The sequence below is a fragment of the Suricata suricatta genome, chromosome 14 (genome assembly GCF_006229205.1).
Source record: "Suricata suricatta isolate VVHF042 chromosome 14, meerkat_22Aug2017_6uvM2_HiC, whole genome shotgun sequence".
NCBI classification, from domain to species: Eukaryota; Metazoa; Chordata; class Mammalia; order Carnivora; family Herpestidae; genus Suricata; species Suricata suricatta.
Window position 1 is genome coordinate 24,139,429 of NC_043713.1, and position 18,544 is coordinate 24,157,972.

At 41.1% G+C, this 18,544-nt stretch overlaps 1 protein-coding gene across 2 annotated transcripts in view; it reads left to right on the forward strand.

Moving 5' to 3' along the window:
• Positions 1-18,544, forward strand: part of DYM (dymeclin) — a 334,407-nt gene that overhangs the window by 16,854 nt on the left and 299,009 nt on the right. For both annotated transcript variants that reach the window (XM_029923001.1, XM_029923002.1), the window contains exon 2: positions 10,916-11,107. In XM_029923001.1, the coding sequence (XP_029778861.1) occupies positions 10,968-11,107 (140 nt within the window). In that variant the 5' untranslated portion in view covers positions 10,916-10,967. The remainder of the gene's footprint in view (positions 1-10,915; positions 11,108-18,544) is intronic.

An 18,544-nucleotide genomic window follows, 5' to 3' on the forward strand; every position in this document is an offset into this window, starting at 1 on the left:
AGACTTAGTAAGGAGATGGTTAGCCACAAAATTACTGATTATGTATACAATTTATATATATATTCTCCTTGAATGAAAAACAACCATAAGGATTTTAGGGATACAGAGGGAGTGGAGGTTGGGAGTAGAAGCCATGAGTGAAACCAGGAGGGAGGCTGGATTCCTGAGGAACTGGGAGGAGGAAGGGCTGGAAGCCCAGGAAGCCTGAGGCCCAGCCTGAGCAAGAAGCAGCAGGGCTCTGAGGTCAGGTGATTGCATGGTGGGGTCTTCAAGTTCCGTTTTATTCTGGGTTTCCTTGATAAGGGTCTTGGGAGTTCCAAATAAATTGTGTTCAGTTCTGGTGGTGTGTGCACGCGTGTGTGTTTGTGTTTGGAATCCTTGGCATGAATTGTTGCAGAGGAGAGGCCGCTGGGCACAGTTTTCTTTTCTTTTCTTTTTTTCTTTTATAGTTTATTGTCAAGTTGGTTTCCATATAACACCCAGTGTTCATCCCAACAAGTGCCATCCTTCATGCCCATCACCCCTTTTCCCCTCTCCCCCACCCCCATCAACCCTCAGTTTGTTCTCAGTATTCGAGTCTCTTATGGTTTGCCTCCCTCCCCCTCCCTAACTCTTTTTTCCCCTTCCCCTCCCCCATGGTCCTCTGTTAAGTTTCTCCTGTTCCACTTATGAGTAAAAACATATGGTATCTGTCCTTCTCTGCGCATAACACCCTTGAGGTCCATCCATGTTGCTACAAATGGACAGATTTCATTCTTTCTCATTGCCATGTAGTACTCCATTATATAGATAAATCATATCTTCTTGATCCATTCATCAGGTGATAGACATTTAGGCTCTTTCCATGATTTGGCTATTGTAGAAAGTGCCGCCGTGAACATTGGGGTACATGTGTCCCTTTGCATCAGCATTTCTGTATCCCTTGGGTAAATCTCCAGCAGTGCTATTGCTGGATCATAGGCAAGTTCTATTGTTAATTTTTTGAGGAACCTCCACACTGTTTTCTAGAACGGCTGCACCAGTTTACATTCCCACCAACAGTGTAGGAGGCTGCCTGTTTCTCCACACCCTCGCCAGCATCTATAGTCTCTTGATTTGTTCATTTTAGCCACTCTGAGCAGCGTGGCTAGATGGTATCTCAGTGTGGTTTTGATTTGTATTTCCCTGATGATGAGTGACACTGAGCAACGTTTCATGTGTCTGTTGTGGGCCTCAGTTTTCTACTTTGCTTTCTGTGAGGGTAGGGAGCAGGTGGAACTTTCTGGCAAGAGTCCCCAGTAGCTAGTTGTCTTGCTTGGCTGCCCTTTTTCCTCCTGGGCCCTCCAGCTGCCTTAGGCATGGCCTTAGGCACCGCCTTCGCTGTTCTCAGTGAGTACTACCTTATTATTGCTCCCTGGGGAGTGAGGGCAGGGGCGACAGGCAGCATGTCCTAGTCCTACCCTGGGCTCTGGCTTTTTTCTGGCCTTCTGCTTCTGGGATTGCTGTTTATTCTTTTGCTGCCTGTCATCAGAGGCTGTTGTGCCTGCCTGGGGAGGGATGCCATGTCTCCTCCATCTCCAGCTGTCTTCCAGTTTCCGGGGACTCCTTACAACTTGTAGTCTCCTGTGAAATGCTGAGCATGGCTGTAGAATTACGGACAATTAAGCTTTTTTTTTTTTAATCGTTTCTAGGGTCTGGTGAGGAAAAGCAGGAAGGGAGGAATTGCACCTTGCGCTCCGTTGGCTCTCTCTGTTTTGCTTATGAATATTCTGTTCAGTCTCTCCTGATAAGCTTATAGCCTTTATTCATATTGTTTTCGAAGGGTTGCTTAGTAGTCCTGGATCGAACTGGTCTTAATACTTTGTGGTCTATCCTAGCAGGTTTGAAAATAAAAAATCAATAGAAAACAGGCAAAGGAGAAGAAGAGGTAATGGCCTCTTTCACAGCCAAAGAAATGCAAATTAAAACCATACTGAAAGAAGGTTCTGTCCCATCAGTTGGCTGGGATCAGATGAGAGGGCAGTGGCTGGGGCGTGGAGGAGCAGGTGCAGAGGTGAGAAGGTGCGGGCCAGCAGCCTCTGAAGAGGGCAGCTAAGCGGGTACACGGGAGGAAAAGAATTCCACCTCCACCCCTCTGAGTTCCTAGACCGTGTCACGGAGGACAGGTTAACAGGAGAAAACAAGTAGAGATTTATTAACGTGTATGCCTTGTGTATATATGGGAGATACCGAGGGAAAAATGAGTAATTCCCTGAGGTGGCACAGGATTCAGACTTAAATACCATCTGAAGGGGGCAGGGGAGGGGAGATGTGGGTCTCTCAGGGGCTCGTAAATGGTTTTTCGGAAAGAGGAACAAGCCCTTAGAAGAACAGATGGGAAGTGTGATAGTTTGGGACGGTGTGTCTGGGTGTGGTGTCCCCTTCTAGTCTTTCCTGTGATGAGTCACCTGGTTGGTGAAACTCTCAGCGAGGGGACTTATCATAATGGTGTTCTTCCGGGGGAGCGGTCTGTGGGCAGATGGACGGGGTTCAGAGACAGCTTTGCCCTCCATTTGTTGGTTTCCAAATGCCTGTAGCTCAAAATAATCAGAATGCCAAAGTGGCCTATTCTGCTGCCCATCAGTAGTATCGACGAAAATTGGAAATGCGCATAATCTTTGACTCAGCTGTTCTGTTTCTCTGGATTTAGCATACCGTCTCATACATGTCTGAAATGTCTTACATGGCAGATACTTATTGGAGAATGATTTATAATGGCAAAGGACCATGCATTACCTAAATGCCCATCAGTATAGGATTTCTTAAATTAAAAATTGGAATGTGACAGAGTTGTAACAATGAGGAAGTGTCTTATATACAGATATATAATGGTTTCTAATATTTAGTAACTAGAAAAAGCAAAGAGGCATAAATAGAGTGTTGTGGCCTGTGTAAAAATGGGAAAATACATGTTTATATATACACAGAATACTTGTGGAATGATATCCAAGAAACTGGTAATACTTTTTCTGAGTTGAGACACTAGGTTGATATGGGATTGGAGACTTTTTACTACATATGTTGTGAACATGTGCATTACTTATTCAAAAAATAAAGTACAAATAAAAAATAAAGTCTGACTCAAATTGTTATTTGTAGACTGGGATGATAATATTTCTCATTGTTGCCTTAATCAAGGACAGGTGGGATGGAATTCTGCTGTGAAAATTCAGCATTCATATACCTAATTAAACTCACAAAGTAAATTGTTTTGATTGCGTTTAAGATACCACAAGTAAGGTACTATCTGTTGAATTGAGAACAGATTGCTCTGATTCTCATTTTCTTCTTATCTGGTATAATTTTTATCCTTTTTTTCTAATTAAAAATTTTAAAAAATGTTTATTTTTGAGAAAGACAATGTGAGGAGGAGCAGAGAAAGAGGGAGACACAGAATCCGGAACAGACTGCAGGCTCTGAGCTGTCAGCACAGAGCCCGACGTGGGGCTCGAACCCACGAACCATGAGATCATGACCTGAACAGAAGTTGGACGCTTAACTGACTGCGCCATCCAGGTGCCCCTAATTTTTAATCCTTTAATTGTAATGAAGCATAGAGAAGGGGGATTGTGTCCGTAACAGAGCCAGTGAAACCCATAACTAAATTGCTCGTGCCCGTAGACCAGTATTTGCTCACTTAACCCATGCTGATCCACACGCACAGGTGTTTACGCAGTAAACTACTATTAGGCCCACAGTGCTAACTGCTAATTAGCACGAATCCCCAGAAAAATAGATCAGAAACAAATTGTGGAGGTCTTTTTTGTTGTTGTTTTTAATATTTCATTGAGGCATATTCAGGAGTCTCTGGGATTATTAATTATTAGATTATTGTGATTCTACTATGAGAATTGGAAAGCTTTGATAAAATGGAAGTAGGTAGTTGAGGATAAAGCCTGCGGTGTATTCTTCAGAGTTACGAAGTTACCAGGAACTCGCAGGACCCAAATGCATGATTTCATTTGCTTTTATTGAAAAAGTTTGGTTTTGAGTAAGACTTGAAATAATTTTTTGGGGGAAAGTAGTCTATGTAATAAAAGAGTGTTCCAAGACACCACGTAAAATAATTGTGAGGTCTTAATATCTCATCATGTGATGGTCTGGATGATGATGAAGTAACTTAATATGTAAAAATAAACTTGGTTGTGATAGAAGGTACCTGTTAATATGATTTGTTGGCACTTTTCTTGGCCTTGTGGATTAGATTTTACCTGATTAAAAAAAAATCCTTATTTTGTAAAGATTATAGACTCGTAAGTTGCAAAAATAATATGGAGAAATCCCATGTATGTTTCCCTCAGGTTTTCCCAGTGTTAAGAAAAGGATTGTGCATTACCCATACTGGGAGGTTCATATTGCACAACATTTACCTCTTTTTCCCTTGTGTGTGTGTAGCTCTGTGAAATTTTATCACATGTATAGATTCATGTAACCATCACCACCACCACCGCGGTGAAGATACAGAATGTTTTCATTCCCGTAAATGAGCTTCCTCAGGCTGCCCTTTTATGGTCACCTTCTGCCCCATGACCCTCCACGCCCTGGTGGCCACCGATCTGTGCTTTGCCGCTTGTTTTGTCCTCTGAGTGTTACTTAAATGGCATCATCGTGCGTAACTTTTTTGTTTGCCAAAACTCTTTTTCAAAAACAAGTTTCAAACATACAGAAAAGTAGAGAGAACAGTACAACACAATATAAACTTATTCCCTCCATCCAGATTTAATAATTGTTAATAGTTTGCCGTGTTTGCTTTGTCTCTATTTTGTTCTCAAACTATTTGAAAGCAAGTTGCAGATAAGATTACTCTTTACGACTAAATGTTCGAGCACCCAGCTCCTAAGCATTAGATCCTTTTTCTACTGAATTATATTATTATATTATTATATTATCTCACTTATGTCCAGCTGATATCTTTTATTCAGTCCATATCCAGTTGGGTCTCAAGATTGTCTTTTATAATGTTTTTTCCCCCCTTTTTCCAAACCTGGGTTCATTGACGATTCACATACACATTTGGTTGTTACAGTATCCCTTTGGTCTGCTCCAGTTTAGAAAAGCCCCCAAACCCACTGTGCAGGGTGATGGTTCTTGACAATGAATGTGGTGTATTCTGCATTTGTCAGAATATTTCCTCCTGGGGTCATCTCAGTTGTTTCCTTATTCTCTAGCTTATTCGTTTTGAGCACTCAAAACATTTTATGATTTCGCTTTTTAAAAATTTGTTAGGATGTGTTTTATGGCCCAGAATGTGGTCTGTTTTGGTGAATATTCAATGTGAGCTGGAGGGGAATGTGTATTCTGCTGCTGTTGGATGAAGTAGTCTGTAGGTGTCGGATTCAGCTGATTGATGGTGGTGTTGAGATCGTTAGGTCCTTACTGATTTCATGCCTGTTGGGTCTGAGCATTTCGGAGAGAGATGTGCTCAGGTCTTTAATAGTGATTCACCCACCTCTTCTTGTGGTTCTGGTAGTTTTTGCCTCATGTATTCTAATGCTCTTGTGTTAGGCAGCACACATTTTTAAACTTTTTTAATGTCTTTTTATTTTTTTTATTTTGAGAGACAGAGATGGGGAGTGGGCGGGGGAGGGGCAGAGAGAGAGAGAGGGAGACATAGAATGTGAAGCAGGCTCCAGGCTCCAAGCTGTCAGCAAGCTGACACAGCACAGCCCGATGCGGGGCTCGAACCCATAGTCTATGAGATCCTGAGTCGAAGTCAGAAGCCCAACCACCTGAGCCACCCAGGCACCTCTAGGCGATGCATATTAAGAATAGGTCTTCTTGGACAGTTGAGTCCTTTATCATTATGTAATGCCTTTAAAAAAAAAATCATGATAAGTTTCCTTGCTCTGAAGTCAGCTGTGTCTAAGATTAATATAGCTTCTCCTGCTTTCTTTTTATCAGTAGTATTAGCATGGTAATCTCTCCCCATCTCTTTACTTTTGATCTGTATGTGTCTTTTATATTCAAAGTGGATTTCTTGGGGTGCCTGGTAGCTCAGCACAGAGACTGCCTTGGGTTCTCTGTCCCCCTCTCTCTCCACCCCTCCCTCATTCATGTGTGTGCGCACACAATGTCTCTCTCTCCCAGAAATAAAAAAAATAAACATTAAACAAAAAATAAAGGGTGTCTTGTAGGCACATTTGGTTGGGTCTTATTTTTTGATCCACTTTGACATCTCTGGTAATTGGTGTATTTACGCCATTGATGTTCAAAGTTATTATTCATAATGTTGGATTAATGTCTACCAGTATTTGTTACTATTTTTATTCATTGCCCTTATTTTTGTTCCTGTTTTCGTCTTCTCTTTTTCTGCCTTTTGCACGTAAACGAACCCCTTCTCCCTCCTTAGAATGTCCCTTAAGCTTTTTAAAACTTCTGTATTGTGTTTGCAATAAACGTTTACAACTAATCCAGGTCCACTTGCAAATCACACTCTACCACGTTACAGGTAGTGCAGGTACCTTATAATAACGAAGTGCATCATCCTCTTTCCTCCCTTCTCTTCCTCTTATCATCCCTGGTGTTCATTGACTTTTCTATAATCTATAATCGTTAAACACAGTATTGCTATTATTATTTTGAGTATTTAACTTTTTGGGATGGGCTTTTCTCTCTCATCACAATGCCCAGAGATCTGTCCAAGTTACCGGATGTGTCAAATGGTTCCTTCTTTTTATTCCATTGTAGGGATGTACCTCAGTTTGCTTATTCATTACGTTATTTGGGTAGTTTTTTTTGTGTGAACTTAAGTTTTCATTTCTCTGGGATCATACATAGTCCAGGAATGCAATTGCTGGGTCGAATGGTATGTCTGTGTTTAATGTTACAGGAAACTGTTCAACCATTTTCCGTTTCCCATTCCCACCAGCACTGTATGAGAGTGCCACTTTCTCTACATCTGTGGCAGCATTTGGTAGTCAGTGTTTTGTTTTGTTTTGTTTTGTTTTTTTAATCTCAGCCATTGCAGTAGATACGTAACAGCAGTACATCATTGTGGTCTTAATTTGTAGTTTCTTACTGGCTAATAATGATGGGATATCTTTTCATGTGTTTGTCATTTGCGTATCTTCTTTGGTGATGTGTTGAAATCTTTTGCATATTTTCTAATTGGACTGTTTTCTTAGTGTTGAGTTTAGAGAGTTCTTCTATGTTCCGATACAAGTCCTCTGTTGGGTACTTTGTTGGGTGACATATATATTTTCTCTAAGTTTGTGGCTTTAATTTTCATTCTCTTAGCAGGGTCTTGCACGGACCAAAAGTTGTTAATTTTTGGGAAGCTTGGTTTGTCAGCTTTTTCTTTTATGGCTGTGTTTTTGTGTAATGTTTAATAAGTCCCTCCTAACCCCAGGTCACAAAGATTTTCTCCCATGTTCTCTTCTAAAAAGGGTTTTAGACTTTTGTTTTATGTTTAGATCTATGATTTACTTGGAGTTATTTTATTTATGTATGTATGTATTTATTTAAAGCGAGCTCTGTGCCCAATGTGGGACTTGAACTCCCGACCCTGAGATCAAGAGTCATAGGCTCTACTGACTGAGCCAGCCAGGGGCTCCTATTTTGAGTTAACCTCTAAGATGCAAAGTTTTTGTTTGTTTGTTTGTTTGTGGCCTCTGGTTGCCCAGTTATTCCAGCACCATTGGTTCAAAGACCTGTCCTTCCTCTATTGAATTGCTCTTGCGTTGTTGACAAAAATCAGCTGGTTGTACTCTAGTGAGTCCTTTTCTGGAGTTTCTGTTTTGTTATATTGATTTGTGTGTTTATCCCCACTGTGGGCTTGAATTCAGTTCCTCTTTTCTGACCAAGCTGTGGCTACTGCTTGCCAGTGAACACATAATGGTGGGAATCTGAAATACGGATTTGGGGAGATAACTTTAATGACATTACACTATATCAGACAAATAGATTTCTTAAAGTTTGCTAGTTTGCCTCAGTAAAGAATAATTTACATTGTCACTATGAATTTAGTTATGATAGTAACTTTGTGTTTTTCATAGATGTTAAAAGTTTAAATATGAGTAGGTGAAGGAGCTTAAACATATTTAATTTTTAAAACCAAAGAAATATGTACACATAGTTATAAAAAACAAACTCAGATAACGTGATGGACGTAGAACAAAAGGACTTCACGACCACCTTCTCCACTCCAGAATCCTTCCCCGGAGAAGGCCACACTTTAGTCTCTTAGCTGTTGTTTCTGGCTGTTTACCTCCTTATTTATAACTAATTTACTTTTACTGTTATTTGCCTAGTTAGTAATTAGGTGTTTTCTGCTGACTTCCTGCCTATTATGGAAGATGAGAATTTCACACTCTTAAACCACCACTACCACTGCTTTTTCTAGCATCTTCCCACTATAGTTGCCTCACAATTTTTGGTTAAATGTTTATTTACTGTTTGTATTGTAGTGATTATATAAATATTGATGACTGTTAAATTGAGTCATATACTATGATTACATGACCCTTCTTAAATAGTTTTTGTTTTTTCCAGGGTACATAATTTTAAAAATCATTTGTTTTCTGTGTAGCTATCCTTCATTCCTACCAGATTCTCCTACAATATTGTGACGCTCCACGGAACAAGGTCAGACATGTCAGGTGACCTGTCGCTGTCTGGTTTGCTCCCCTGCCTCAACTCGGGTCCCAGCCTGCCGCACCTGTCTTCTCCTGGGCTTCTCTTACCCCATCTTGGGTTGCAGCCTTTGTTTCTCGAATTCCTTGTCTTCATTTTTCTTGGTTTCTTCTCTCACCAAGGGTGAGGGTGCCTGGGTGGATTAGTTGAGTGGTTGAGTATCTGACTTGGCTCAGGTCATGATCCCACGGTTTATGAGTTCGAGCCCCACATGAGGCTCGCTGCTGTCAGCACAGAATCTGACACGGGGCTTGAACCCATGAACCATGAGATCATGGCCTGAGCGGAAGCCAGATGCTTAACTGGCTGAGTCACCCAGGCGCCCCCATCCCTTTCTTTCTATTCTTTTCCCCTTTTCTGTTTGGGAAAGTATTTATTGATACAACAGATGCTCCTCTGGCCCTCTCCTGATAACATTCTGTAAAAGCATTCTTCTGAATTTGTCGTGTATTTTTCCACATATATTTTAATAATTGTGGTAGCTACGAATAATACATCCATTATATGGTTTGTATGTTTTAAAATCATATAAATGAAATCATACCATGTCTATTATTCTGTAGCATTTTTTTTAGCATATATTTCTGAGATATGTTCATGTTGGTCACTGTAGCTCTAGTTAATTCATTTTCATCAGTGTAATGTACCCCATTGTAAGATTGTATTAAAAAATTAATTTTTGATGGCTTAAAATGTGTAAATTAGCTTTGGAATTGGGTATGACAAATAGGCATTTATGTATTTCAGGGTATTTTAATAGCATTTTCTAATTGGGCTTAATAATTCCTTATTTAACAAATTAAACCACAATCTAGACTCATGATTAGCTGGCTTGATATGGAGGCTTAGTTGGAGCCAGCTGGGCAGGGAAGAGGGAAATAGTAGGCGGTCTTGAGTTCAGGGGCAGGTGACAAGAAGCCAGATCAGTATTTCTCCCTCCTGGTTCAGAAGACCAGCTGTTCATGTGTTGGGGAGGCCTCATATCTTTAGATAATTTAGCTTAGTCTAGACCCAAAGTTCCAAAGAGAATGTGGAAGACATGCTTCCAGATTCTGATGTTGGCTTTGGCGTCTCCGTGGAGTGTGGAGGTACAGACGTAAGAAAGTAAGTCGCTACTAATATAAGTTCTCATCTAACCTGAGTTTTCCCTTTGGACATAATTCCCTTTCATTGCGACGGTAATTTTAGCATAGCATCATTATTATTCATCATACCACCATTTGTATTGTCAGTGAGAGACTTTCCTGAACAAATTGAGATAGAACATGATCTAGAACTATGTTAAACGTGGTTTGATGGAGACAGTGGTTCATATTTGAACGAAACCATTCGTTTGTCCCTTGTGACCATGCACAACAAATATTGAAGATGCTGGTCATTTTGTTCTCTAAGCTTCCCTTCCGCGTACTGCAGCGCAGCTGGTACATGCTGGTCTAGATGCTGGGCAGAGGACGGTGAATAAGACAGTTCTTATTATCAAAACCCCAAATGCCTCATGGTTTAGGAGAAGAGGCGTGCCAGCTAATGACGATGCGCACAACAGCACAGCGAGAGGGACACTGAGTGTGACGGCTTTGGAACAGGGAGCCCGTTCTCTTTCAGCGCGTAACTGAGATCAGGTTCCCTCTCCCCAGAGCTGATTGCCCTCACGGCAGTGCCTGCCCCCTACTGAGCACGTTCAAGATAATCCGCTTTCTGTTTGCTTATTACCATCATTTGTTGTAAAAGCTTCATTTTCAGGGGCACCTGCGTGGCTCAGTCAGTTAAGCGTCTGACTTCAGTTCAGGTCATGATATCCTGGCTCATGGGTTCAAGCCCCGCATCGGGCTCTGTGCTGACAGCTCAGAGCCTGGAGCCTGCTTCAGATTCTGTGTCTCCCTCTCTCTCTGCCCCTCCACCCTGCCCCCCTGAATATAAATGAACATTAAAGAATTTTTAAAAAATAGCTTCATTTTCAGACAATTTGCAGTAAGTTGTCATTGTTAGGAATTTGCTTTGAGACATTTTCTTAGGCAGAGGTATGCTTATTTGAAGACCTGTAAGCATGAACTCGGACTTTTGTGTGCATGTTAGCGAAGACAGATTTTAACCTCTTTCTCTCCTTTGTAACATTGTAGCTAGTGTATAATATATTTAAAAATAAAGAGAAGTGTGACTTCCTTAAGTAAGTTTGTAGGTTTTTTTCTTTTTTTCATATAGGTCAAGGATGGGAAAAGTATGATGACTAATTTTGAACACGTTTGAACTTTCTTTTCATTCTTTATAGTTTGTCTTGTGGAAATGAAGGTGTAAGGACCAGTTGTCTGCCAGAGGGGAAGATGGGGTCGAACAGCAGCAGAATCAGCGATCTTCCTAAAAACGAGTACTTAAAGAAGTTGTCGGGCACAGACTCTGTCTCTGAGAATGACCCGTTCTGGAATCAGCTTCTCTCGTTTTCTTTCCCTGCACCAACCAGCAGGTAAGAGGTCACTTGGAGATTGAAAATTAGTGTAGAAGGTCGCACAAACTTGTGTGGTGTGCTGGCTAAAAAGAAAGTTTTTAATGTTCTGTCACTCGACCCATCCTGTCATACGTGTACCAGTAGAAAATCCAAAAGGTATGGAAAGTTGGAAATCAGGTTTTCTCTTTCCTTTCTTCCACTCAGCCACCTCCCTCCCCTGGGGACAATTCCTCATAGCAGTTTCTTTTGAATCTTCTAGAAGAGTACAAGGTTATTTAAGCATGTATCTCATGTAGTTTTACAAAATCGTTTAAACACAAGTCCCTGCATCCTATACATATCCTCCTTTTTCTCTTTTTGCTGCTGTCCCATGCTTTCCTTCCCTACAGGCAAGTAAAATGTATTTTTTAACGTGCTTATATGCAACTGCCTTTTTCATTTAAATGGCTACAGAAAATAAACAAAAAACATAAAAAAAACCCTCCAAAACCCCTCTCTCAGCCCCTTTCCTGCTCACGCTTTCTTTTCTCTCTCTCAAAAATAAGTAAGTATTTAAAAACATTTTAAAAAAATGGGGAGGCGCCTGGGTGGCTCAGTCGGTTAAGTGCCTGACTCTGATCAGGTCATGATCTCACTGTTCATGGGTTCAAGTGTTGTGTCTGGCTCTGTGCTGACAGCTCGGAGCCTGGAGCCTGCTTTGATTGTGTGTCTCCGTCTCTCTGCCCCTCCCTTGCTCATGGACTGTCTCTGTCTCTGTCTTTCTCTCTCTCAAAAAGTGAACGTTGAAAAAACTTTTTTAGAAAAGGAAGAAATATAATTACCAAATGCAACGAATGCACCTCATTTAGTTCCTAATTCTAACAAATCTTATAAAGCAACCATGGAAATGTCAATGTGGACTGGGTAGGAGGATTTATTTTTAGTTTTGTTAGGTCTGATAATGGTATTATGGTTATAGAAGAAAACGTCCTTATCTTACTTTAAAATACTTAAAAAAAAGTAGGTGAAGCAAATATGAAGACAATCAGAATGGTATTATGAAAAACAGAATATGGTATATTCATGCAGCAGAGTATCGCTGAGAAGTAAAAAGGAATGAAGGATTGATACATGATATGACATAACATTCACAGATGCTAGGGGCTCCTATTCTGCCTGTCACACCAAACCTGTTAAAAAAAATTAAAATTTTACAGTATAGGTATTGAATATGTTGAAATTCAATATTCTAATCACTCTGATTGTTATATGCCTGTTTGTTTTTATAATCAAGTTAAAAATGAGATCTTGGTTTTCATCTATCAAATTGGCATAGGTCAAAGAGTCTAAAATTGCATTAAATTGATAAAAATGTGGGGAAATAGACCTTCTCATGCCCTGCTTGTAGGAGTATAAATTGACACAAGTCAATGGAACAGTTTGGCAAAATGTGTCAAAATTATTATTTTTATTTTTACTTGTTTATTTAGGGTGAGAGAGAGAGAGAGAACGAGAGAGAACACACGTGGGGAGGGACAGAGAGAAAGAGAAGGAGAGAGAATCCTAAGCGGGCTCCGTGACATTGGAGCAGAGTCTGATGCGGGGCTTGAACTTACAAACTGTGAGATCGTGACTTAAGCTAAGATCAAGGGTCGGATATTTACCTGACTGCACCACTCAGGTGCTCCGGATCTGTTAGAATTATAAACCCACAGACACTTTGATCCAGCAGTTCTGCTGCACGGAATTTTACTAGAGGTGTATTTGTACAAATGGGAAATGATGTACGCAGCATTATGTGTTATGAGAAAAGTCTGAAAGCTGCATCCACAAACAGAAAACTAATTAAATATAGTCTGTAGATACTCTGCAGCCATTTAGACGTTTATAAATTCTTTGTTTATTTTTGAAAGAGGGAGAAAAAACTTAATTTAAGAGACAGAGACAACTTGAGTAGGGGAGGGGTAGAGAGAGAGAGGGGAGACAGAGAATCCCAAGCAGGCTCTGTGCTTGAAACTCACAAAACTGTGAGATCATGACCTGAGTTGAAATCAAGATGGTTAACCCATTGAGCCACCCCAGCACCCCAGTTACATTTCTTAAATGTCTTTATTGATTTATTTTGAGAGAGATGGGGAGAGAGAGTATGAGTGGGGCAGGGGTGGAGAGAGAGGGAATCTCAAGCAGGCTGTGTACCGACAGCTCGATCTCATGAACTGTGTGTGAGATCATGACCTGAGCGAAACCAAGAGTCAGACCCTTAACCGACTGACCCACAGATGCCCCTTAAATGTCTTTAAGAGTAGTGGGGCGCCTGGGTGGCTCAGTGAGTTGAGTGTCTGACTTTGGCTCAGGTCATGATCTCACAGTTCTTGGGTTCGAGATCCGTATTAGGCTCTGTGCTGACAGCTAGCTCAGAGCTTGGAGCCTGTCTTCAGATTCTGTCTCTCCTCTAGTTGTCCCTCCTCTGCTCGCACTGTCTCTCTCTCTCTCTCTCTCTCTCTCAAAAAAAAAATGTCTTTAGAGTAGAGATATTCACTCTGCAGCCCCTGCCACAGTTTTTCCCCTGCGCTCTTAATTTTTTTCACAAACTTGGTGTATTTTTCAGTAGTAGAATGCTCCAAACCTTCTGAACTTACTTGATTGCTCCTTATGTCTTGTAACTGTGTGTGTGTGTGTGTGTGTGTGTGTGTGTGTGTGTGTGTGTGTGTTTTCTGTCTTAAAACTGGAAGTCAGATTAAATGGCTCGAAGCACCATAAATGGTTTTGGTAAGGGTCCTGGGTAAGCGGTCTGTGTACTTCATACTGTGTCACTTCCGGACACGGAAAATGTGTGGTTTCATATCACTTATCATGTGGAGATTGATTTGAGGTTTGAGTATGTTTTAGCAGCCATTGATTATTTTGGTCTGAATCACCTGTTTCAGTAGAAATGACAAAACGGTGATATTTCTAATTTGATGATTTCTTTTATATTTATTAACTAGAATTTTTCTGTAAAGAAGAGCTTTCCTTCATCATTTAAGTTATATGCCGTTTTTACTCTATTATTAAATAAGAGTAAACAATTCCTTTCCTTTACCAATTTTCAGTATGAAAATAGTGTCATGGTGACAACAAGTATGTCCCCTCTCCCTCAGCACCAGGCTTGAGAGTGCTGTCTCTCTGCCTTCGGATGGTGAATGATAAATAAAAAACCTATATGTGTATGTATGTTGTGGTCCTTATGGTTTCAATTGCCTTTTTTTTTTTTTAAGTTTATTTCTGAGAGAGAGAGAGTGTGTGCGTGCGCGCGCACATGAGTGGGGGAGGGGCAGAGAGACAGGGAGAGTGAGAATCCCAAGCAGACTCCACACCTTCAGCAGAACCTGAAGTGGGGCTCAGTCTCACAAACCGCAGATCATGACCTGAGCCAAGATCAAGAGTCGCTTAACCGACTGAGCCACCCAGGCACCCCCAATTTGCCTTTCTTTAATGATCAAGGTTATGTTTGTTTTTGTGTGTTTAAGGCTTAAGGATTATTGATATTCCTTTATTGTGAACTATTTATATATTTTGGCAATAATGTTTAATTTGTTACTTCTGGATGCAGTTGGGTTCACTTAGTTTACAGTTTCAGGTGATAGCATATTAGAGGAAGTGGGTACCTGTTACTGCTTCTGAGAGCCTTAGCTGAGGCTCGGTGGGAGACGTCAGACTGGAGACAGCTAGAGCATCAGCAGATTTTGAAATCGTTTCCCTTAACAATCAACAAAACTAAAAGGTGACCCACGGAATGGGAGAAGATATTTGCAAATGACATATTGGATACAGAGTTAGTATCCAAAATTATAGAGAACTTACCAGACTTCACACCCAAAAAACAAATAATCTAGTGAAGAAACTGGCAGAAGTAGTGAATAGACACTTTTCCAAAAACAACGTCCAGATGGCCAACAGACACATGTGAAGATGCTCACCATCACTCATCATCAGGGAAACAAATACAGATCAAAACCACAATGGGATACCACCTTACACCTGTCAGGATGGCTAAAATGAACAAATCAGGAAAAGTAGATGTTGGTGAGGATGAGGAGAAAGAGGAACCTTTTTTTCCACTTGCTAGTAGGAATGCAAACTGGGGCAGCCACTCTGGAGAACAATATGGAGCTTCCTCAAAAAATTAAAGGTAGAACTACTGTACGACCCAGCAACTGCACTGCTAGGTGTTTATCCAAAGAACAAGGAGTACTGGTTTGAAAGGGGCACCCCCCCCCAATGTTTATAGCAGCACTATCGCCAATAGCCGAAGTATGGAAAGAGCCCAGATGTCAGTCGACTGATGAATGGATGAAGAAGATGTGGTACAATATATATATAATGGAACACTCCTTGGTGATCAAAAAGAATGAAATCTTGCCATTTGCAACAACGTGGAAGGAGCTAGAGTGTATTATGTAAGCAAAATAAGTCAGAGGAGGACAGGTATCCTGTGATTTCACTCATATGTGGATTTTGAGAAACACAACACAGAACAGCAGAAGGGAAAGAAGAATAAGATAAAAACAGAGAGGGAGGCAAACCGTAAAAGACTCTTAAATACAGAGAACAAACCGAGCGTTGGTGGGGTGGTGGGCATTAAGGCGGCACTTGTTGGGGCGAGTGCTGGGTTTCTAAGAGAGGAATCACTGGGTTCTGCCCCTGAAGCCGAGACTACGCTGTATGTCATCTAACTTGGATTAAAAAAAAGAAAATGACACTTTTCTTAATCTGTGAGGAGTTTCTCACGGCGTGCCACTGCTCATGTTCAAAGGAAAAGGGCATAGACTTCACCATTCATTGTCCGACACATTTTCTTTTCACCTGTGTGAGCTGCGGTACCCTGGAGTTTAGTGTCTTCTGAAGGACATTCAAAAAGACTTCACTAACTGGAGAGAGATACCATGTTTAAAGATGAAGACTATTGTAAAAACGTCAATTCTTTCCAAATTGACCTACAGAGAAGGTGATTCCAGTTAAAATCGCGATTGCTTTTTATGGCCGCTGGGGGGATAAGGTGGAGAGATTTTGATAAGCTTATTCTAAAACTTAAGTGGCGCAGAAAAAATCCTAATAGCCAAAGAAGAAGAAGGGTGTGTGTGTCTCTGGACATGTACTTGATTTATGCAGAACTGGGGGGAGGACGAACTTCTTAAGGACTAGTGATGGGAAGACTTTGTTAGCTCTGTCTATTTCTTACTCTCTAAAGTTTGCCATATTTTTGCTGGTGACTTGTGGTTTGAATTACTGGGGCTTTATAGTTTGTTTTGTTAATTACTGCTCTTTCTCGAAGATCCTTGCCGTTCTCATGTATTTATTCTTTTTGTCTTTATTTTTTCTTGTGTATTCATTCTGTTTTAATGCAACCCAGTTTATACAGAAAAGCATATAGGAATCTTGGAAAGTCTGAAAAGCTCTAAAGGGAATAAATAGCATAGTGCAGGTGTGTTTGGGGGATGGTTCTGGAGGCTTCGTTTGTGGTGTTGTACCTCTCTCCCTTGTTGTACCTCTGTCTCTTTGTGCTGGTACTGTCCCTGGCTCTCAGTGCTGGTGTCTGATGTGTGACCTGTCGAACCTTGAGCAGGTGCCACCTCATTGATAGAGTCAGGGATGGGATTACCTAGTGTGTGAATTATTTAGCACTAAGATGAATCTCTGTAGAAAAGACTCTGAATTTAGCCGTTTTTGAGATGAGCATGCTCGCTCCTGGAATGTCTTGGATCCATGTGTGTGTTTTTCAAGTGCAGCCCATTTTTGGAGCCAAAAATTGATGTCAGCTGTTCTGTTTCTGTTTTTGTTTTTTAGAAACTGTCAGGCCTTTAGGACTAATCTAATTCTTCTTTACTACAAATTATTTTTGGCACTAGAGTACTCAGATTTTGTTAGAGTTTCTAGGCATGGTCGCAAAATCTTATTAAGACTCTTCAATAGTTTTAACTTTTCACTTTATTCGGATTATTTGTGAAGCAAAAGTCTGAAATAGAATCCAGATTAAGAGTAAAGTTTAAATAATATGCCATTTATTTTTCTTAATAAAATATTTTAAAATTACTTGCATGGCTGATTTTATACATTTCTAAATAACAGCAACAAAAACAAGAAACAAAACCGTACTTATTATTTTTTGGTTTATGAACATCTAAGTATCCCCCCCGCCCCCCGTGGGGGTATGGTATATGGGAACACATTTGTAATATGTGTCGTGCTTGTGGCTGGACCAGATGACCTTTCGCTATTTGTAAGCTATTATTAATTTTGTTAATTTTTTTTTCAAAGAGAGAGAGATAGAGCAGGAGCAGGGGAGGGACAGGGAGAGGGGGAGACACAGAATCTGAAGCAGCTCCAGGCTCTCAGCCGTCAGCACAGAGCCTGACGTGGGGCTTGAATCCACAAACGGTGAGATCATGACCTGGGCTGAAGTCAAGACGCTTAACCTACCGAGCCGCCCAGGCGCCCCATAACCTATTGCTTATTGACTTGCATCTCAGGATATAATGAAGAGCAAGATAACGTCTCGGGCCCTCACAGGGCTTGTAATCTGTCTGCAGACCAGTGAGTGAGTGCAGCAGAGCACGAACCCAGCAGCAGCGTCTCACGTCTCAGGTAGAATAGGACAGGGCGAGTCCTAGACTTCCTGGAAGAAGTGGCATGTGTTTTTGTATTTCACTTATGTTTTGAAAGGGAGTTCGTTCCTATGGTTCAAATCCCAGAAGGTACCAAAGGCTGTGTAATGAAAGTCTCCTTCCCACCCCTGTGCCCCTCAGCCAGGGCCCCTTTCTGGAGGCAACTGAAGGAGAAATGCTTCAATGGCCTCCTGAGCCCTAGAGAGTAGGTCGGGGGTGGGAATGGGAGGGGGCTGGCCCCGCAGGGGAGCGGCAGAGGGGAGGCGGTGCGTGGAATTGGAGGTGAGGGGTGGAGACTTGTAAAAAAAATAAAATAAGGCACTTTCGATTTGTCCTAGTATCATTGAAAGATTTAAAAAAATTTTTTTTAAACTATTTTATATTTATTCATTTTTGAGAGACAGAGAGAGAGCAGAAGTAGGGGAGGTCATAGAGAGAGGGAGACACAGAATCTGAAGACAGGCTCCAGGCTCCGAGCCATCAGCATAGAGCCCGATGTGGGGCTCGAATCCATGAACCATGAGATCATGACCTGAGCCAAAGTCGGACACTTAACCGACTGAGCCACCCAGGCGCCCCAGAAAGATTTTTATCATAAAGTCCGGAATCAGGCTTTCATTTTATTAGATCCTCTAACTGCATCACCTTGTGGCAATCACTGTATCCCTCAGCAGCAATTACGACCGACCCTTAAACAGCATAGATTTGGACTCTAAGGGTTCACGTGTATGTGGATTTTTCTGATAAATGTAGCCCTGTACTGTAAATGTGTTGTCTCTTCCTTATGGTTTTCTTAACGGCATAGTCTTTTCTCTAGCTGACTTTCTATAGT